The sequence below is a fragment of the Dermacentor silvarum genome, chromosome 5 (genome assembly GCF_013339745.2).
Source record: "Dermacentor silvarum isolate Dsil-2018 chromosome 5, BIME_Dsil_1.4, whole genome shotgun sequence".
Taxonomy (NCBI): domain Eukaryota; kingdom Metazoa; phylum Arthropoda; class Arachnida; order Ixodida; family Ixodidae; genus Dermacentor; species Dermacentor silvarum.
Genome location: NC_051158.1, coordinates 88,092,543 through 88,115,465, shown reverse-complemented (window position 1 = coordinate 88,115,465; position 22,923 = coordinate 88,092,543). Strand labels below are relative to the sequence as shown.

The following is a 22,923-nucleotide window of genomic DNA, read 5'->3' as shown; positions in this document are numbered from 1 at the left end:
GAAAAAAACACATCAAGCACTTGTCAAGATCATATCTTCAGATCCGGTCTTGATACTTCCGGACTTCGAAAAACCTTTCGAGCTCTGCACGGACGCATCACTTTATGAAACTGGGGCTGTCCTCTACCAACGGGATGACTCACAGCCACCAGCGCGCCAACTCAAGGCTGTGGGTTATTACTCATACACATTTACGAAAGCGCAAGAAAACTACCCTACTACGGAAAAGGAAGCACTTGCAGTGGTAATGGCTGTAAGGTATTTCCGAACGCATCTTGAAGGTCGACAGTTCAAGCTGTTTATGGACAACACAGCACTTACCTATCTTCTCAACCAAAAGGCAGAATTGCAAGGTGGATCAACGAACTGCAACAATTCACATTTGAAGTGACCCACAGACCAGGGGACTAGCTACCAGAAGCTGATGCATTATCGAGGCTGCATATTCCATCAGCAGCAGATACGGAAAAAGTGTGCGCCATCGATATCTGGGAGGGAACAGAGGAAATTCGACCACAGGGCGAGAAGTTTTACGTGCCAGAAACATGCAGGTGAAGAACCTTGCGACTTTACCATGACAGCACCGAATCACCCGCCGTGGTTGCTCAGTGGCTACGGTGTTGGGCTGCTGAGCACGAGGTCGCGGGATCGAATCCCGGCCATGGCGGCAGCATTTCGATGGGGGCGAAATGCAGAAACACCCGTGTACTTAGATTTAGGTGCACGTTAAAGAACCCCAGGTGGTCCAAATTTCCGGAGTCCCCCACTACGGCGTGCCTTATAATCAGATCGTGGTTTTGGCACGTAAAACCCCATAATTAATTAATTAATTAGCACCGAATCGGGTCGGCATGATGGATTCTCAAAGACGTTCAGAAAGATAAACCAGCGCTTTCCCTGGGAAAGTATGAAAGAGGACGTACACGAATATGTCCGAACTTGCCACCTGTGTCAAATGGCTAAAGCCAAATAGAAACCTAGAGGAAACGAAATGGTCATTCCCAAGTATTCGAGCGCGCCCTTTGAAGTTGTCCACCTCGACTTCGCTGAAGTCAAAAAGAAGGGGGAAGGCGTGCGGAGGACGCAGGCTTTCCTTGTCGCCATTGACGAATGTACAAGAATGGCAGCAGCTAAATATGGAAAGGAGGATGCCAACTCTGTAATCGCCCTAATGGAACGCGTCATCTTCAAGACAACTAAAGTATTGGTCTCAGATAATGGACCTGCTTTCCGTAGCGAAAAGCTCAGAAGATGGGCCGAACAGAGAGGCATCACTCTAAGGTTTTCGACTCCGTACCATTCGGAAGGCAACGCACTCGCAGAAAGGTTAATTCGCGACCTTAGGAAGTATTTGGATTTATACCCTACCTTCCCTGGTGGATGGAAATGTGCCTTGGAAGCTGCAGTGACTCACCACAATAACACCTACACGGAGGGGTTGGGCTGCAGTCCATACTTGTGTGCAAATGGAACAAGTCCTTGGCTTCCTGCAGATCATCAGTTAGGAATCGCCGGCCGCGTTATTCTTCTAGAGACCCCCAAGACAGCCGAACAGCAAATGAAATATAAATGTGGAATGAAGAGAAACTTCGACAATAGGCACTATCATAAGTTGCCTGTGGTTGAACCTGGAAGTTTTATACGCGTCAAGAAAGGACTGAGCGGCTCCAAGTGCCAATTTAGTGGTCCATACATGGTCACCAAAACGGCAAGCCAGCAAGGAATCCTCAAGTCAGTGTACTACGAGACTCCGGCAAAGACGATCGAAGTTAGCTCCGTTGGGAACATCATCCCGTACCATCCCAGGAGGGATGGAGTCAGAGGCGCCGGAGAATGTGGAGTGCCGTCAAGACGAAGTCGAAGTGGCGCGAGTACCGGAGGAGAAGAAGAAGAGGAAGAAGTTAAATAAAATCGAGGAACGGCTTTATCCGTCTCCGTTGAGTTCTTTACATACAATCAGAGCAGAAAGAAAACAATGCGTTCTCCTTTCTTTTTCCTAAGTCCTTCGCTGCTGACGCATGCATTCATAGGATAGCAGACAATTAGGTGCCCCATGCTTGTATGATACACGCTGAAACCTGCTATTGCCACACTCTTGAACAAAACTATAAATAATTTGAAAAATTGACATTTTCACCGAAACATTAGTATGAAAAAAAAGGATTGCAATGCCTGCCCAAAATAAGCTCAATGAGCTCTATGATGTCCCTTCAGTTACGTTATAAATTCTAGCAAGAAGTAACTTGCGGACAAGAAACCACTGCATTCAACATACCATTCCTCATTATTATGTTCTCGATCGTTCAAGCAGATGCAACAGACAGAAAGCCTTGTTTGCTAAAGTGCGGCAGTGCTTATGGAGGGTACAGGAACGTCGCTATCAAATAATAATATAAGAGTGTGAAGCATTCTATAATTATTTGCGTATGTGTACGTTTGAAAACGATGACAACATTCGAAAACATGAAATCACCTGAAGTTCCGTGTAAAGGGTCCCACGATGTTCGAGTTCAATAATCCCGCCATGTTTTGTCAGATATAGGTCGCTTTACATGTTGCCTTGCCACATTCCTCTTCGACATATTTTGTAAATCTCTTTTAACATCGTCCCTAAATACCCATGGAAGATCGTGTGATTTTCGCCACTGCGTCGTATCTTGGTTATGTGTGCTCTTGGTATTGCACAGTTAAGCATAGAACTGCTGTGCCACCCTTACTATATCGCCGTCGAAATTGCTGCTGATATTACCCTGTCTACTTTTTGATACCTCTCGTTCATTCGTATGCCCAATTTTCTTACTGATCTCCCGCTTCCATCAATAATTGCTGCTTCCTCAATGTTTCCGACGTCCTAATTGGGAATGTCAGATAATAACCTAATTCTAACTCAGATATAAAAATACAGTGTGCCCCAACTATCATGCATCAAGGCTTAAAAATAAGCAAATGTCACGTGGCTGGACAGAACCAGGGTAATGTTGCTTGTCATCGCTTGGAGATACTCAGATTATTTTTTTTTGCATTCTGCCTTATTACATTGTTAGTCTCAATTAATTAATCAACTCCTCAAATATTATACAAGAAAAGTGTCAATGCAAAAATTGTACAGCAACATGAAAAACTGACGATAAAGCTTTCTTCTGCTCGATACGTGCTACATAACAGTGTTTTTCCGAGCGTGAAAGAATCCCGCGAATACACGCAAAGTTCCTCGAGTGGCCAGTCGGGCGACAATTTTGCGTGTATTCGCGGGCTTCTTTCACGCTCGGAAAAACTCTTTTATGTAGCGTGTATTAAGCAAAAGAAAACTGTATCGGAAGTTTTTCATATTGCTTTACAATTTTCTCATTGACACTTTTCATCTAATTATAATATTTGAGAAGTTGATTATTAGTTCAGACTAATCATGTCATTAGTAAGGTTGCAAAACATAATCTGAGTATCTCCCTGTGACGGAAAGCAACATTACTTTGGTTCTGTCCAGCTACTTGGCATTTGCATGTATTTAAGTCTTGGTGCAGGATAGTTGGGACACCTTGTAGCGATATGGCTTCTATCTAGCTGTTCTTGTGCATGGAAATAAGTTTACGGTTGTTAGCGCTCATGTCATTTAGTTTTTGTGCAGTCCTACATTTTACGCTGTATTTCAACAATGTTACCATACCACTTCGCCAAGCCCTCCGTTCTGCAGATGATTAAGAACTCCCAATCTCGACAACAATGAAGCCACAGTTGACGCCAACTGTAGAGCGACTATATCACAATGCAGGCCCTGCCGGCGAGGTCCCCGACAGTCTTTGAAACTGCCACGCTGACACCGAATCACTGCTCAGATTTGTTATCGCATGACATGCTTCGCTTATTGTTTCCTGTTTATAATTATCCCTAAAATTCTCAGGTCAATATAACGCTCATGCAGGCAAATGATTTTACTAAATTGGGCAGGAAGAATGGGAATTTGCAGTGCAACTTCATTTAATATGTCTAGCGCTTTTGTTTTCTCATTAATTTTTCACTTCTAATGCACTTGTAATACAGTCTTCCTCTGGAAAGACGGTGCCGCTGGAGGCTACGTGAGCCTTTAGCCTCGGTTCCCTCACAGTTACTGTCTGCAAAACAAATAAATAAATTTAAAAATGTAGTGTTGAAAAGAAACAGAAGGAAAAGAATTCTGGTGTCGTGACTACGTATTTCATTTGTTACCAGGGTTCACTTGACTACGAGACGCTTACGAAGAAGCTAAAGTACCTCATCCAAGTAGTGGAGGAAGGGCTGAGGTTGCACCCGCCTGCTGTGGCGTAAGTGGAATATTCAATACCTTGCGTGATTACATTGCATGCTGACGTAAAAGTTTAACGATGAACTAGTCGAAACTTGTTCGCGCCACGCTACCTGCAAAATATAAAGCCGTCAGTGAAAAAAGCTCCCTTATCACTTTAAAATAAACTGATCAGTAACAGCATATTGCCCCCTGTCTTCAAAATACATCAATCACTAAGAGATCAGCCGCTAACTTTCCCCGTTTAGTTCTTTCTCACACGGACAATGTTTTTGTAGCGAAAGCTACATTGGCCGCATTCTCGCTGTATCGCTGTGGGCGGTGGCCGCACAGCGAGCTGACCTGTTGCCTAGCAACCGCCGCAGCTGGCAGTGTTTCTTTCTCTGTGGTCTGACCGCCCCGCGGCGTCTTACCGGCTTCTGACCACGACGCAAGCAGCGTCTGACACGCGTCTTTTGCCCGGCGAACTGCTTCACTGGAGAGGGTCCGGAATGCCAAGCGTGCGAAGCTAGCGTCGGAGACGTTGGAAGAGCTAGCCGTTCGGCTCGCAAAACGCTTGGACTTGTCGGCTTATAATTTATACCTGCGCCTATATCGATGAGTGTATACCTAAGTATAATAACTGCAGCTAAATCAAAGACTAAACAAGTGAAACCAGGACTTAACCAGGCTAAAGCAAGCTTTCGCTTTGCATATCCAAGGTTAGCAAAGCTAAGCGGCAGCCATTTTTTGTCACCGTATCTGCTACGATATCGCATGCTTATTACTCACCCAACACTTTTTGTCGTGGTTAACTGCCTATAACCAAGTCACCACTGCTAAGACTAACAAATACTTTAAATCATTACATCATTCGACCACTGCTAATTCAACTACAACATCTAGTGCGTCTCGTTGAATTCTTGAATTTATTGCAGATTACTCTCAGCAATTTATTCCTAAAGCGGCCAACACGGTACCGTAATATACAGGGTATCTGTTTTACACTATACAGTATTTAATCAAAAGGCTATGAGCCTAGCGAAGGTTACGTTTTCGTAGAGGAGTTTCTGGGGGAAGTGTACACTTTACCGCTAATAACTTAAGTTCCAAAACAATTACAACAAAACTACGTAAATAACTTTTTATTGGAACCTCGGGGCAGTTGTTTACATGACAGATGAGCTGGCCATCACATTTTATTGCACTGAAATTTTTATAATCCCGAAAATCGCGCCCAATTTTAGGTACTGTTCATACAATTTTAAAGCTCATTCAAAGCACTATTGAAACCCAGTGCGCCGGAAGCGCAGAAAACTTAACCCCGCTATAACGTCAGTTGGAAATGCCCCGTGACGAAATGCATCACGAAGTTTGTAAGTGTGCGTCGTGAGCGGCCAGTGTTTGCCGTACCAGTATTTACCGTGACATACCATTGTTCATACTACACCACACATTCGTTTGCGTTTGACGTTGTAGCTGGACTGCCTTTGCTGCGCTCCTGGTGCGCTCCGTTTGAATAACTTAGATTGAGCGTTGAAATTCGACGATGAGTATATAAATTTCGATGCGATTTGGAAATATTATACAAATTTGACTGCTACCAAATTTTCCGTGTGGATAACTGTCTCCAAGGCAATAATACAAAGCATGTAACAAATTGTTGGCAATTGTTTTTCGCAAACTTGCGCTTTCCGCAGCAATCTTTGTCCGCCTCACCTTACAACCGACGTGTCCGCAGCGCTCATAGCGGTTCGATAACATAAATGTGGGGTTTAAAATAATTGGTGGCACATACATCTTTTGGAGGCGATTGGCGACGGTAATGCAATTAAAAATATTTCTTATCATATGCGTGTAATTGGTGATAATCTGTTTTATATTTTACGATGACCATTAGGAAAGATTATTGTATCCCCGGGATATGTCACCGTGCCATTCATGAATCACGAAACTTCATGCGCACATCATCAGACGCACGGAGTGGCAGTCTCGCTGCCAACTAACTGCCCAATGATACCATGACCACGTATACATGTACCTTGTAAGCACTGCATCACCACTGAAGCTCCATAGCAACGCTTACTATCCCTAGCATTCTGACTCCAAATTCGTTGCATTAGCTACCCATAATTTGGCCGCGCGTTCAAAGCGGACGTGTCTGTTGTGTCTAATGGGAGGTTATTGCTTCAATATATTTAAGGCCACGCACCCGTCTTGTCACCTTGGCACATTCATTCTGAGGGACAGGCCTAGAACGGGAACATACCAATATCACGTGCCCAATGCAGAATGTGTCAGCTTGGGCACATACCTAGTGGCACACACCCTGGGACCCAAGTTCTTCTTCTTTCTGGGGTTTTACGTGCCAAAACCAGTTATGATTATGAGGCACGCCGTAGTGGAGGGCTCCGGGATTAATTTTGACCACCTGGGGTTCTTTAACGTGCACTACAACGCAAGCACACGGGCGTTTTTGCATTTCGCCTCCATCGAAATGCGGCCGCCGCGGCCGGGATTCGATCCCGCGATCTCGTGCTCAGCAGCGCAACGCCTTAGCTGACTGAGCCACCCCGGCGGGTAGTCTACTAGGCCAGACATCCGCCAGTACATGCCTCGTGGCCTAAGCTAGTAGACAGCTCGGGTCACTGGCCTAAAGAGGTTAGTTACAAAGGAACGAATCGGAAAGTCGGTAATGTTCCCAAAGAATACTTATCGCGTAAAACAACCTGCAGAATGTGTCATGTACCCATATACGACTCCATCCAGTGCAACATCGCGGCAAGCTGAAGAAGACTTCGAGTGGAACGGCATGAAGTTCAAGGCGGGCACGTGCATTATGTCTCCAACCTACCAGCTGCACAGGGATCCTCGCTACTGGGCTGATCCAGACACTTTCGATCCAGAGAGGTAAGCATTCATCAGCCTTGCTCCTTGCACGTGCGCACACGCGCGCACACGCACACACACGCGCACGAACACACATACACATACAAAACACAAACAATCAGCAAATATTAAAATAATAGGTTCATTATGTTCCGCTGAGGGGCGTATTATTATGAGGTACTTCAAGCGCGTTTTCGCAATCTACGATATTCTTTAGAGATGTTTGTCGTACTCCACAGTTTCCTCAATTACATAATTGATTGCACTGATCTGATCCATGGTGAAATGCTCCTTCCTGAGAGAGAGAATAAATATCTTTATTAGGAAAATGAAGCTTTGGAGAGGCCTCCTCATTCCAGAATGCCTTGAGCTTGGGCCGCGTTCTGGGCCCTCGCAATCAGCCGTCGCTGATCGAAGGCGCTCTCCCAAAGCTCGTTGATGTGATAAGGGCCGGAGGATTTAGTTGTGCCTGTCTGCAACCCGAAACCAGCCTGTTCGTTGGGTTGGCTGAAATCAAGTGTTGCCCTGATTCTGTCGGAAATTATCTTGGTGATTATTTTGTACATTACCTAAAGCAAGCTAATTAGCGTATAACTGATTACTTTTCTATCGTCTACATTCTTGCGGATTACAATGATGTTATTATTTATCCATCTTTGTTGCACACTCGAAGTCTTAAAACATTGCTAATAAAAGGTTGCAAGCTTCTAGAGCCGATTTTTCTCCATCTTTAACTTCGCGATGAAAATTTGAGAAAGGCTGAGGGGCTGAGGCTAGAAATACTACTTAGTAATTCACTGTGCTTTGCGCTTGTGTGCAATGATCGCTTCTATCCGTCGCCGTTCTCATGCGCCGCGTCTTAGTTTTCAAATAATACCAAACACCAAGAACGCCACAACAGGAAGACCGCACACTTCTCGCGCTGAGCATTCGAAACAAAATTCACGTGGCTCCAATTCCTTTAAATATGCACCCTGACCGTCATAAAGACTGGAGACAGGCATGAGAACAAGCCCTGGCTCGAATCTTTGGCGATGACATCTTCGGACACACGGGTCCTTTACACCGACGTGGCCCGGTACCCACAAAGACGTGCTGTGTGTCTAACCGTACTAGATAGCACATACACTCTGAGAGCTTCGGCCATGCTCAACACTGTGGACAGTGGCACGGCGGAAGAGGTTGCTATCGCCCTAGCCATCGTACACGCTTTAAACATACCGGCACCGGAGGGACCCATCGCACTGGTCACTGATTCCCAAACCGCGTGTAGGACTTTTGCACAACGGATGGCGACCCCCTACATACACCGCATCCTTACATCATTACACCCAACAGCGTTACACAGGGAGCGTATCGTCTGGACATCTGGACATGCCTCTCTCTATGGTAATGAACGCGCTAATGAAGTAGCCTGAGAGCTCGCTAACCGGGTGCCATTGGAAGAGCTGTACAACCCAGATGACGCACCGACAGAACCACTGAACTACACTGAAACTCTACAACATTACAGAGATAGCAGGGGAGACTTCCCCCAACCACACCCGTCTCTTAACCGAGAAGATGCCGTCGCGTGGCGACAGCTATACGCCAATTCATTCCCCTGCCTCTTTTACCTTTAGCTCTTCCACCCCACACAATATCCCTCATACTGTCCCTACTGTCTAGAGCCATTACAAAATTGCTTTGCTGTTCGCAGGCTGTGGGATTTTCAGGATGGCATCGACCTTGGCAGGGTCAGTTTGCTTGCCGTTCTTGCTCAGAATGAATCCAAGAAACTTAATAGACTCCAAGGCAAACTTGCATTTGTTGAGTAAAGCCCACAGTATATCACTGCCCCTGGGAGTGCTCAAACCCTCCGGGCTACTCCCAGCTGCAATGGCATACTGTGGGCTTTGCTCCACAGGTGGGCAGGTTGTGATGCCCGAACATCACAACCTTCCTCCTGGGAGACTGTGCTGATCAGGTTAGACCTGCAAGAGCAGCGACGGCTGATCCAGCGGGCACGCGGGGTGGCGCGAGCCAATGGGGCCCTGAACTAAGGGCTCCACCCCACCTGATTGCCAATAAATGTTTTTTTTCTCTCCCACGACGGTGCAGAGTCCTTACTCCACATTATCGCCACATTATCGGTTTGTGAGATCTACACCGTGCTAATGGACCCCGTGCTTTGTGCATGCCTGCTGTACTTACCAGAAACACAACCAATGGCTAGACCTTTCGCACGTATCCACAACGTGCCGTTATTAGTTTTTTGAAGGTGTGGTTTGGGTCCAAGCTCAAAATAAAGTGCAGAAGAACACTGCAGCTTTCTCGGGAGAGTGCACTGTATATGCTGTTGCAATAAGCCCTCTCAGTTTATTTTACCCTTTCTTCATCTGCTTTTCTCTTCTTATGATCATCATCGTCACTTTCTCGCTCTCCTTTTGTTCTTCAGAGTAGAATGGAGCGCGCCAGCTTACACTGACGCCTCTGCCTTTGCCGTTACATGTTTTTCTTGCAAACACTTGACTGGAAGTAATCACTGGGGGGAGCTTTAGCGCGAAGCAATAGAACAACCGGACGTTGAGCCAGAGAAGCACGAGCGCTACTTCAATTAGCGACAAAAGATGGAAACAAGTACTATACCAAACCAAAAACAAACAAGCCGGCCTATCAAAGGAATGAAAAAGAATAGTGAAAGAAAACCGCTAAAGAACAGTGCTATCACCTTATGCGCGCGAGGGTAGAAAAAAATGTCGCAGTTTCACCCGAAAGGCGAAGCATCAATTGCGATAGCAACTTAGTCTCTGGAGAGCTATACGGAGTAAGGATAGTAGTTTTATCAGCTGTATAAACTTGGTCATCCAGCAGCACCAGCAACGCGCAGAACTGTTGTCGACGCCGTCGTGGTTTTGACGTGTTCGCACCAAACGCGTGCGGCGTTGGTGACGGTTGCCAGGGCCTCTGTGGGTGGCTCGGAGGTTTTCTACGAGATCAGAACGGGAAACTCGTCGAGCAGCATCGGAAGTCTTTACCACCTTCTCGCCTCGCAACGTTTTATTGTGATAGGATAGGGACACTCCAAAACGGATTTCTGCCGTCGGCGTCGCTGTCGCCGTGAGGTTCCGTACGACTTCAACGGTGATGAAATCGTCGCCGCGCTCCGGACGCTGTATGTGCGAGTACAAGGGCGCGAGGGACTTGCGCTTTCACGGGAGTGAACGCACGTCGGAGAGCAAACGCGCGTTCTGTGCAGTGCTCCTGAAGGGCTGCAGAATTAAGAGTCTCTTTCCACCTTTACAATCACCATATATAGAGAGCAAATGTAACTTATTTCGTCGCGAGAAAAGCCGTGGGGGGACGGGAGAGAGATCCCATTCTGATCTCGTCGAAAACCTCCCAGCTGCCCCCAGACGCACCGGCAACAGTCACCAACGCCGCGCGCGTTTGGTGCGAATGCGGGCAAAAAGCCTACGGGCACAGTTCAGCGCGTTGCTGGTGCTGCTGCATGTCGAAGTTTATACAGCTGATAAAACTACTATCCTTACTCCGTATAGCTCTCTACTAATTTTCTATCGCAATTGATGCCTTGCCTTTCGAGTGAAACTGCGACAATTTTTTATATAAATAAGCATTTGGTGCTGCAGCTAAACGTCGTCTCCCCTCCCTCCCTCTAGTCCCCTCGCGGCCTTTCGCGCGACGGAAGAAGTCGCGTTTGCTCTCTCTTTCTCTCTCTCTCGCTCTATATATATATATATATATATATATATATATATATGGTGATTTAAAAGGAGGAAAGAGACGCTTAATTCTGCAGCCTTTTCAGGGGGCACGGCGCAGAAGAAGAAGAAGAAATAAAAAATTGTCGCAGTTTCACCTGAAAGGCGAAGCATCAATTGCGATAGCAAATTTGTAGAGAGCTATACGAAGTAATGATAGTAGCTTTATCAGCTGTATAAATTTGGACATGCAGCAGCACCGGCAACACGCAGAACTGTTGTCGACGCCGTCGGCGTTTTGCCCGCGTTCGCACAAAATGCGTGCGGCGTTGGTGACTGTTGCCGGAGCCTCTGATATAAATAGGCACCTGGTGCCGCAGCTACACGTCGCCTCCCTTCCCTCCCCCTCCCCCCTACGGCCTTTCGTGCGTCAGAAGAAGGCGCGTTTGCTCTACATATATGGTGATTGTAAAGGAGGAAAGAGACGCCTACTTCTGCAGCCCTTAAGGGAGCACGGCACAGAACGCGCGTTTGTTCTCCGCCGTTCGTTCACTCCCCGTGAAAGCGCGCGTCCCTCGCGCCCTTTCACTCGCACATACAGCGTCCGGCGCGCGGCGACAATTTCATCACCGTTGACGTCATACGGAACCTCACGGCGACGGCGACGCCGACGGCAGAAATCCTCTTTGAGTGTCCATATAATTGCTATCGCAATAAAAAGAACGCTAAAGAACAGTGCTATCGCCTTATGCGCGTGCCGGTAGCTCGAGCGCATAAAAGCGCCGCCGGGCACCCACTGGTTCAAAAGGGTACAAGCGTACCCCGGCCTGGCGTTCGGCTTCCTTCAGGGGTGATACGCTTGGGAAAGGAGCCTGCGCCCTGAATTCCCGTCGAAAACAACGTGAGCGCGGAAAACAAGTGGTGTCTGGGCCGCTCCCATGGGGGTCATGGGATGATAAGCCTTCTTAGTATCAACGTTTTTAACACGAAAGTGTTTTATACCGGGGTCCACCAAGACTTCACTGACGTATTTCCGTCATGGAAATACGTCAGCTTACAATGTACACGAACATAATACAAAGAAAGAAACCAGAAGAAAAAGTTCCACAAACATGCAAAATTTGGAAATCGAACCCACGACCTCTCGGTCCGCGACGATAGATCGCCGAGCGTTTAACCCATTGCGCCACAAACGCATTTGCAGAGAGCTACACAGACGCGCCTTATATATCTAACACTCCTCCGTGTACCCGCGCTCTTGCTCAGGGCGGTGCCGCCGCCTACGAGCAGAAAAGAGAAGTACTGCATTCTGACACTAACGCGCACCGACAGTGAACGCTTCGGTGGTCTCAGCACTACGACGCCTCGATGCCAGCATTCGAAGGGACGCTGGCATCAAGAAGCACTACCAACGCCACCTAGGTGGCGTTCACCGTACTCAGCACAGCGGAGCGTGGCCTCCGCAATTAGCTCTGAAAATGTTTCTGAAGTTGATCGCGGAGGCTGCAATTACGACGCGCTGTACGCGCTGATTTGACTCGGTGACGATTCAGTTACGTGCTTTGTCTTGCGCGTTGTATTAGTGTGTCAGTTACGTGCTTCGTCTTTCGCGTTGTGCTAGCGTGTGCAGCGTAGTGCAGCTTCCATATGCACGACGGTTGCTCATGGTCATCGACGTTGGTAGTCGTGATGGAGGAGACGTGCCACCAGGCGTCAGCGTGGGTGCATCAACGCCTAAGGGCGCTTTAGCCACAAAACACCAATAGACATTATATATCAATGTGCAATAAACATTACACTACTTCTGTGAAGACGCGTTTCACTTTCGTGTTCTATACCGATTCCTATATAAGAGGGATCAACCACATTTTTTTTCACAATTCTGGTTCATCTTTTCGATAAACGGGATTGTTTTGTTTTGGTAGACTACCTATTTCCGTGTTTTGCCACAATAAACCTCCGTTCAAAGCAGCACTCGTCCTTATTTGCCAGATGTTTTATTGCGATAGCAATTATATGGACACTCAAAAGCAGATTTCTGCCGTCGGCGTCGCCGTCGCCGTCGCCGTGAGGTTCCGTATGACGTCATTTGGAGATGAAATCGTCGCCGCGCGCCGAACGCTGTATGTGCGAGTGAAAGGGCGCGAGGGGCGCGTCTTTCACGGGGAGTGAACGCGCGGCGGAGAACAAACGCGCGTTCTGCGCCGTGCTCGCTTAAGGGCTGCAGAAGTAGGCGTCTCTTTTCTCCTTTACAATCACCATATATGTAGAGCAAACCAACACCCTCTAGAAAAAAGTTGTCGCAGTTTCACCTGAAAGGCGAAGCATCAATTGCGATAGCAAATTTGTAGAGAGCTATACGGAGTAATGATAGTAGCTTTATCAGGTGTATAAACTTGGACATGCAGCAGCACCGGCAACACGCACAACTGTTGTCGACGCCGTCGGCGTTTTGCCCGCGTTCGCTCAAAATGCGTGCGGCGTTGGTGACTGTTGGCGGAGCCTCTGATATAAATAGGCACTTGGTGCCGCAGCTAAACGCCGCCTCCCTTCCCTCCCCCTCCCCCCTCCCCCACGGACTCTCGCGCGTCGGAAGAAGGCGCGTTTGCTCTACATATATGGTGATTGTAAAGGACGAAAGAGACGCCTACTTCTGCAGCCCTTAAGCGAGCACGGCGCAGAACGCGCGTTTGTTCTCCGCCGTGCGTTCACTCCCCGTGAAAGCGCGCGCCCCTCGCGCCCTTTCACTCGCACATACAGCGTTCGGCGCGCGGCGCTGAGTTGGCGCTGAGCCGTGCTCCCTCAAGGGCTGCAGAAGATAGCGCCAACCTTTCCCTTTCCCTCAAGAACCACTTACCGGCGCTGAGCCGTGCTACCTCAAGGGCTGCAGAAGATAGCGCCAACCTTTCCCTTTCACTCAAGAACCACTTATATCGCGGCGACGATTTCATCTCCATTGACGTCATACGGAACCTCACGGCAACGGCGACGGCGACGCCGACGGCAGAAATCTGCTTTTGAGTGTCCATATAATTGCTATCGCAATAAAATATTTTTCTAGAGGGTGTTGAGCAAACGCGCCTTCTTCAGACGCGCGAGAGGCCGTGGGGGGAGGGGGAGGGAAGGGAGGCGACGTTTAGCTGCGGCACCAAGTGCCTATTTATATCAGAGGCTCCAGCAACAGTCACCAACGCCGCACGCATTTTGAGCTAACGCGGGCAAAACGCCGATGGCGTCGACAACAGTTCTGCGTGTTGTTGCTACCAAAGCCGCTCACCTTACTTCGTATGACATTGCTGTGTTGCTATCGCATTCATTGCTTCGCCCTTAGGGCGAAACTGTGACATTTTTAAGCGAAGCTTTATTGGCTCACTTGTGTCGAGGTCGATGTACATGGAAAACTATCATCGTTAGCATTCGCTTGAGCGTCGTCTTCTTCCGCAGATGGCTGGTTGGCGCCGCTCGGGTCGCACTCGAGCTTGTGCAACTTCTCCCGCGTTTGTCGTCGTCGTCTTCCACAGTTGGCTTTGTTACCGCTCATCATTCCAGCCTAGAATTTCATTTCTCTTCTGTCGTCACGATGGGGACGCCGCGTTTACGGGGGTGTGAGCCATTGCTTATGGGCGTATGAGCCATTCATTGCCTTACGTGACGGACTGATTTAATTTTGAAGCGATTTAATTTCGAAGAACCGCAAGCCGGAATGGCAGCGAATGCTGCTAACCACACCACCGAACAAACTCGAGACATCGTACGCCATCTTTCATTCTCCCCCATCCCGCTACCAGGTGTAGGGTAGCGAACCCGTTTTGCTAAACTGGTTAATCTCCCTGCCTTTCCTTCTCCACTCTTTCCTGCCTTCGAACGCAAGCTACTACAGCGACGAGCAGAGAATCGTGCAACGAAACGGAAGGAAAAGTTCCACGAAAGGAAAGAAAAAGTAGAAGGAAAGGGAAGGAAAAGTAGTAGGAAAGGGATGGAAAAGTAGCAGGTCATGTACACACACGACACGCTTCCCCTACCCCCATCTTCTCGAGGGGGAAGGGCTGGTGATTTTTTTTTTTTGCTTCGTGCTACTGCTCTCACCAGTAATACTGATCGAGCAAGTAGCCCAATCCTGTATACTTGAAAGTAATCCTTTCTTCTCGTGAGGATCCGTAATAATATAATTATAACATTGACGTATGCTGCTGTAAAGACATATACGCTCCTTAAAACAGTAGTACTGATACTATACGCCATCGTCGATGTTTTATATGCACGTCTTAAGTTATTGCTGGCCTCTTGATTATCAAATTGTTATATCAAATTTTTTACATTATTTTATATCAATATCAAGTTGTTAAAAATGTCATGCTTGAACTTGAAATAAGAAAATGAACGTACGATACATACGAACATGTGGGATAGAGAGCAAATGCTCGTTTAGGTATTTTCGGTATACTTCAAGGTCAGAATTTGCCCCATTCCTTCAGTTCTGCTCCTCCACGCAAGAAAAGCGATAAAATAAAGTTTTGCTGCAAGATAACGACATTCGGTCTCCGCCGTGCTTATTGTAAATTTGAATAACGAAGACGACTCGCTTGGGGAATGGAGATGGGATGAGAATAACGCTACTAGAATAGTGAAATGGCAAGTTTTGCCATTCTCTGACATTGCATTGTAGCGTTTTTGTGGAACTATTAATGGGTGGCCAATCATCCTTGGAGAATATCTGTTTTTCATGAGCGGCACAATAGCAAGAGTGTGGTACATGAAACAAAGTACGATGAAAAGTCATGTGCCGGCGCGTTCCCATATTTAACAAAAAACACTTACAAAATTAGTAAACGTTTAACGAGTATTTATTCTGTAATCGCAGCTAAGTACCAGTGTGCTGAAACAATGAATATCAGTGATCTAAAATTAAAAACTGGCTGCCTGCGAAGCTTTTAATTCCACGACACCTAAAGGCGGCCTGAACCACTCTTTAACGCGACAGCGTTAAGGGCCCCTTGTCGCAGAAAATACGGCGTCGGCGTTAAGCATCGGCGCCTGGCGGAAATAATCATGCCCAACCACATCATCCCGAACCACCCCGACGGGGTGGCCCTTCGCGTGGCCCAAGCCGTTAGTGAAGAAAAATTGAATTTCTCAAAGTAAAATCTGTCAGAAAAATAGAAAACAGTAAAGTATGACTTAACCACAACCTACAGGCATGATGGCGTCGGATTGTAATTTGAATATACGAGAAAAAAGCTTGATAAGCAGCCAGGGATGTTCGAATGCTATCGCGTTCCACTCTTAAAGGCGAAGCTTCAGCGTCCTCTAATTCTGATGGGGATTGAGGGAAATTCGTAAAACCGACCCTTTCTAAACTTTGGACAGACTTCGGGGCAACAACAAACAACTTATAAATCCATAATAAAGGCCCTAAGGCCTTCACATTTTGATTTAAAACGGCTTAAATTGCTCCTGTAAAATTGTCTTCCCAGCAATTCATTTATGTTTAAAAATGAAGCTGACTTTAAGGTATCAGTGCGAGCTTGGTCTTTGTAATACCCCTGTCACACGGGCATTCGAAAGTCTTTTGAGCAAAAAGACTTCTCCGGAAAAAGAGTTTTGCCCGCAGACACACGACAGGGAGCGATCTCTTTTTCAGAAGCGGTCTTTTCTGGAAGAGGAGTTCGCCGATCTCCTTTACGGCCGAAAAGGAGTAGCCTCGAAACCAGTGGGCACCAGCAATTATCATATATTAAAGAAAATAATCGAATGCGTAATTTTCTGTCGCCTAGGCTCATCATAAAAAATTATTTTATGTCTCGCAGAAGGTGTAGTAAACCCAGTAATGCTCATTTTCTTCTGTACTCTCGTAAGCAGGTCGAACGGGCTGGGGATGTCACGTGATGACGCTTTTAAACTACTAAAATAAATCTTTATAATAACGTTGCTTATGTTATATTTATTTGAAAAACGGTAAACCATAAGTTTTCACTTTATATTTCGAGATACATAAGTTTTTTTTCTTTTTGGCCGATATTGTTTCGAACGCTAGCGCCACGCTTTCGGTAGCGTGTCCAGAAGGAAACACTAAAAGGAGATCGTCGGCGCCGTGTGTCTGCTGCGCAGCACCTCTTCATTCAAAAGTCTTTCAACTTGGTAAAAGACCGCTTCCGTAAAAGAGTTTTTGCATGCTCGTGTGACAGAGGTATAAGCTGGCTTTCCCACGTGTGTTGCAGTGAAGTGAAGAAAAGTGTGATGCGAACGGAGCCCGATAACGCTGTCGCGTTCCACGCTTAAAGACGAAACTTAAGCGTCTCTCCGATTTTATCGAAGTGGAGGAAGGGGTTAGAAATGAAAATAGGCTATTTCAGAAATACATTGCCGCAAAAAGTACTTCAATGCGTTAGGCTGAAGCGGAGTTATTGGCAATAAAACATGGCCTTCGCTGTACTCCCGTTGCTTCTTCAATGTATTGCACTGCGAAGGCTACGGCGGAGTGGGGCGTCGCGACAACGCTCCGCCTTCTAGATGTCACCGTGGCGCGCAGTTCAAATTTCGGATGTTAACGTAGCCGCCACGAGTTCAAATTTTGGTGCCTACGACGCGCTAAACGTAAGCCAAACGCGGTTTTCCTCAGCGAGCCGAAGTGCGCTTAGTGAGTTGACTCGTGACGGCACCCCGCGGCGGCCGCGGTTCAGCCGACCGCAGCGACCATTAGAAGCCGCGTATGGGAAGTCGCTTTATTACGAAATAAAGTTTCCAGAACAGAGTGAGGATCATGGCTTCTGTTCAAAAAAGAGCGTTTGAGAGAAGTTGACTTCGCGTGCTGCTTGCGAGCTCCATGGGCCGCGTACAACCGCAAAACTTGGCTGAGATGTTCACAGCAGCGTATGCTACCCGCGGAATATGGTAATTCACCAAGCCAGAGGGTTGGTTCAGGGCTCAATAAAAGCGAATGGAGAGCACCTATAGAGTACACGTGAGCGACTTGAAGCACCTGCAGAGCACCATGTTTTGCTCCGTATGGAGTGAGAAATTTTCATTCCCAGGTATGGAGTTACAGCCGCTTGTGGCAACGGCAATTTGGCATGGAAGAACAGAAAAAGCACTCAGGGAGGTAGCGTGACGTGAGGCAGTCAGTCTTTGCAAGGCAACCTCCACTTTCTCAAGCCCGTGCCGCCCATCTTCTGCTCGCTGCAATTGATATATTTAATTCTCTGCCTCGGTGTATTCGCAAGAATCGTCGCCGTTGCGACGGCTACATTTCTTGCGGACCATCCAAACGATTAGCCACATGTTACAACTTTCGAGTCGCGCAGCGTACAAACACACACAAAAAAAAAAAACCCAGAGCAACCACCCGGAGCGACTAGGTACGACTAGTCGCTTGATATCGCTTGAAAGGTCACGCGTTTGGTTGCTTTTCTCCCGAATCCCGCTTTTTATTTTGTATGACTAGGCTTCAAGAATATCACCTCCCAAGTGTTTTATTTATGTTTTTAGACCATGCAATTTGATTGCACGGTCGAGCTGAGAATGCTATCACAGAGCAGCTGATAAGATTTTACCAAAATTGGTGGTACTGCCCGAAACTCAACCTTTCTCGAGAACTCGAGAGTCGGTTGAGCATGTGCGTTTTGTGGCATCCTTACTCCGGTGTTGGGGTTTCACAACTTATCGAGGCCTCGCTCTGCGAAGAAACAAGTGCTGGCCCGAAAAGGCGGTGGCCCGCTCCGAGTCTGCCATCATAATTTGGCGTTACACCCACCACTCGCCCCTAACCCCAACCCCAACATGACCCCCCACTTCATCCCACCCCTTAGCAGAGCAATGGAAGATTTTGCTGTCCAGCCACGCCCTGGAAGATAAGCTGCGGCTCATAACCAGAGGCCAGGCGGCAAGGAAGTGGTGTCTACTTCACAGGAACCCAAGCATATGGATTCCTGTGAAGTAGGGACCACTTCCATCCGGCGCATGCGCTGAGAAAGCTCACTAAATAGACTTCTTAATTTATTGATTACCTTCAGCGCGATCATTACTGCAAGTTCGTTTTGGTCAAAAATCACCGCAGGTTCAGCCAAGAGAATGAGTCTTCCATCCACAAGATGGCGTTCCAGCCATTTGGCGTGGGGCCGCGGCACTGCGTGGGTTTCCAGATGGCCCGCTTGGAGCTTCGCTACACCCTCGCCAGGCTTGTTCAGTGCTATCGCATCGAGCTTGGTGAATCTCAGAAGGTAAGTTTACCTTCCAACAAACGTTGATTGCTTGATCTCGCCGTTCTTGAATGCTTGCGATGCATTTTGGTCAGATATTTTCCATGTCCGTCAGTCAGTCAAGTATACTTGAAACATTCTGACAGGACCACTCTCATGATGATTGTCGACGGTAACGCGTTATCATTGGATTAATATAACGAGACAACGTATTGCGCACCGTCAAAACGAGTTATGCATGAGGCGTCTACTGCAGCGGGACTCCCCCTTTCGCGCTTCCATAAGAACACTCGGTGGCATCTAGCGTCGCCGCTGCGAAGCCTGCACGTGACCTCCGAAATGCACGGCGCACCGCCGCGTGCGAACGCTGAGAAACTCGCCATGCGGCAGTCGGGCTCCTCTCTCGCGCTTCTTTCACGACATCTTGCGCCATCTAGTAGCACTGCCGAAAAATCCGCGCGTTGCCTCCAAGACAAGAAGCGTGGCGCGCCGGTACCTGCGAACGTTGAGGATGGTTCCCTCGCTTGCCGCACACTCAGTGACACACACTCAGTGACTCAAGGCGGCGTGAGGTTCTGTGAAGATCGGCACATACCCAGTGCATGCATGGCACAGCTGACTAAAGCATTGACGTGAAAGGCGTTCATTGAGATGCGGCAGATACCCAGTGCATTTGTGGCGCTGCCTGCTAATGTCGAATGGCTGTCCTTGAGGAACGCTCGTGACGTAGATTCGATTGCGCTCAGCGTCGGATAAATTTCAGACCTCTTTATCGTCATTGTAGAGCGGCACACTCCCAGTAGCACATACGTAGATTATACAAAGTTGGCGTCAAAGACGTCCATTGAAGAGCGGCACACGCACCTACTGGCACATACCCAGTGAGCCAAATTCTCATAAAAGATGGTCATTTTAGGACAGCACAGACCAAGTGTGGCACATACCTAGTACTCCAAGACGTCGTCAAATAGTTCCTTCGAACAGCGGTACCCGCCCAGTCCTGCATCTACAGTGACCAATGTCGGCGTGATAGAGGTTCGTGGAAGAGCGGCACGTATGTAAACATTGCAATCTACTCAGTGATTGAATTTGGTCCAATTTCGAACCCTGTAACCTCAGCGCAGCAGCGCGATGCGCTAGCCATTCGACCACTGGCTACCGAGTGGCCCAAGCAGGCGGAAAAACGGTTACACACGAACATGAATACATAGATACATAGATACAAACACAGACAGATACATAGCCCGCGTAAAGTGTGTGAAGTACCCTAAGAATGTAACACATTAAAAAAGATGTTTTAGACGTTGACGTTTGGCTCACGTTGTAAATGCACTTAGTTAAAGTGGAACTCGAGCAAGTATACCTCCAATAAAGAGGGGTTCTTTAAACCCTTAACCATTTAATGTTTTGACAATTTCTGTGATGAAACTGCTGATTTAAAAAAATATGATATTGAATATTTCCCTTCTAAAAAGCAAGTTATTTGTGTAGAAAAAAAATTCAAGCACATACTAAATCAAATTAGCATATTAAAGTTTATTATTGCTCATGATAAAGGAGGCCAGCTACATGCTGGTAATCAACAATAAAAAACAGAGCAACAGGGCTGTTCCGAAAGTTTTGTCAAGTTATCAGGCAATGTTATATTGAACGCCCTACCAAGTACGCCCAAAAACGCAAGGCGAGGAGCCTTCGTGGGAATGTCCTTTCCATCGATGCGCCGCCAATGACGCGTACTCGCAATAGTGTCTATTTCGAAGTCATCGCTGTTCTTTGCTCCCAGGAACGAAGTAATCTTCGGTTTCTGCAACACTATTGTCCAAAGAGCTGGACGACGGCGAAATGCTTCTTTTCCGCGACGACGGATCAGGAACACATGCGTCGCCTCCACCGGACACAATTTCTTTACACACGATTCCCCCCCCCCCCCTTCCCCAAATGAATGTGAAACGGCGTTTGAAAAAAACAGAAATTACCTGCCCAGTGCTGCCATCTGCGAAAAGCCACACGAACTAGTCCGCCCACGAGCGTGTCTCGTTCAAAACGCTCAAAAGGAGATATTATCTCGAGCGGACGAGCTACACTCGTCCAAAATGGTTTTGGGACACCTCGGCGAAGACGAGCTGTGCTCGTCCGAAACGGTTAAGGGGTTAAAAAATGTACCGAATATAGTAGACGCTTTAATACGCCTAAAGGCACCTTGTCTTGTGGCGAGGTCATTAAAAATGGGTGATAATTATTTAGGTGGCGTTTTTAAAATAATATTGGTGGTCACTATGTGGAATGGCTTATAGTTAGCATAATATCGGAGAATAAACATTCGTGTTAAAGTTCCGAATGAACCATTTCCATTACAGAAGCAGCGAAAACGAAAGCATGCAGTCCGCAAGGAACATCTTTATTCTTACGGAAGGGGAATCGTAATTTCATGAACACAAAACACGTCCTCTAATCCTGTTCTGTTCATTTTCACCTCTTCTTGAATGTGCTTTAATTTTAAATGCGTTAAATGTATACAATGGCTTCATATTTCTACCTGAAGAACTTGAGGCTTTGTAAGGCATAAGTTTAATTCATTTCAATGCGTACAGTCAGCACAAAAACATGGGTGGCGTCACGAGTTCTTATCATCTACGCGGTATAACTTCTCTGTCACTTGTGTTAGTGAAACCTGGCTCATCAGAGCTTGTACAGTCTCCCTCCACATTCTGCTGTATACTGTCACCACGATAACAGTAATCACGGTGGTGCAGCTATTTTTATATCGTGTTAGTTCTGTTTTCCCAGGCGACTTGACTTCGCACTCAACGTGACAAATTTTGAATGTGTTTGGGTAAAACTTCACGATACCCAAGAATAGGTTGCTTTTATCGTTCAGCTTCATTATCTGGAAGTGCGTTCTGCTGAGCCTTAACTGAATTGCTGTACAAGTGATCCCTCAGAGTAAATGCAATTATTATGTGTGACACTAATATTCTCCTGTATACATCCAACTCACCAAGTAAGAAATAGGTAAATGGCTAGATGGCTTTGGGTATCAAAATCTAATTACTCTTCCCGCTCACTATCCCACAAATCCACAGGACACCCCTATCGACCATGTATTGTGCATAGTCGATACTACTTTATTACTCCAGCCGATTGTTTTCTTCGATAACGTATCACCACCAAGTATTCGCACGCTAAACTTTTGTTCCATGCACTACTACTACAAGCTCCAGCATTATTAGGCTAATTCCTCATTATTTATCCAGTTAATTGCTTCTTTAGATTGGTGCCCAGTATGGATATGCGATAGCCCCGAAAATGCCTATGAGAAGTTGTCGAAAAAATTTTCTAACGCTCTTGCGGACTCTGCCACACTAATTTATTGCAAAAAAATACAAACCTTTTCAGCCCCTCATAATCCGCGGCAATCCACCAGTCTGTTAAAATGTTTAAAGAAAAAAAGATAACTTCTATGTAAAAACACTAAGACAGCCATTTAACCTTTCACTACACGAAAGGCACAATAAGTATTCTTATTTGCAGGGAAAATTACTAAACAAGCGAAAACTAAATATTATAACGATGAGAATAATTGTGCCAGTAACGACGTCAGAAAATGGAAGGTATGAAATAGATTTCTAGGACGTTCAATTGCAATGCCGATATAAGCATGGTGCAGCCTTGATATCTTCTCAATGATATATCCTTGGATATTGCAAATAATTTCATTAACTGACCTTATGCAGGCGAGTAAGCCTATCGCGATACACTTACGTTTACCTTGTGCGCCTGCCAGCGTCTTTATTCCTCACGTGTCACCCACAGATGTATGTGCAGTCATTTGCAACCCGAAGAATACAGGACCTGATGGCTTCAACTTTTCTCATAAGTG

At 46.8% G+C, this 22,923-nt stretch overlaps 1 protein-coding gene across 1 annotated transcript in view; it reads left to right on the top strand.

The window, feature by feature from the left end:
- Positions 1-22,923, top strand: part of LOC119454216 (cytochrome P450 3A14-like) — a 95,241-nt gene that overhangs the window by 70,493 nt on the left and 1,825 nt on the right. The window contains exons 11-13 of the mRNA XM_049667991.1: positions 4,207-4,298; positions 7,028-7,168; positions 18,902-19,086. Coding sequence (XP_049523948.1) covers positions 4,207-4,298; positions 7,028-7,168; positions 18,902-19,086 — 418 coding nt within the window. The remainder of the gene's footprint in view (positions 1-4,206; positions 4,299-7,027; positions 7,169-18,901; positions 19,087-22,923) is intronic.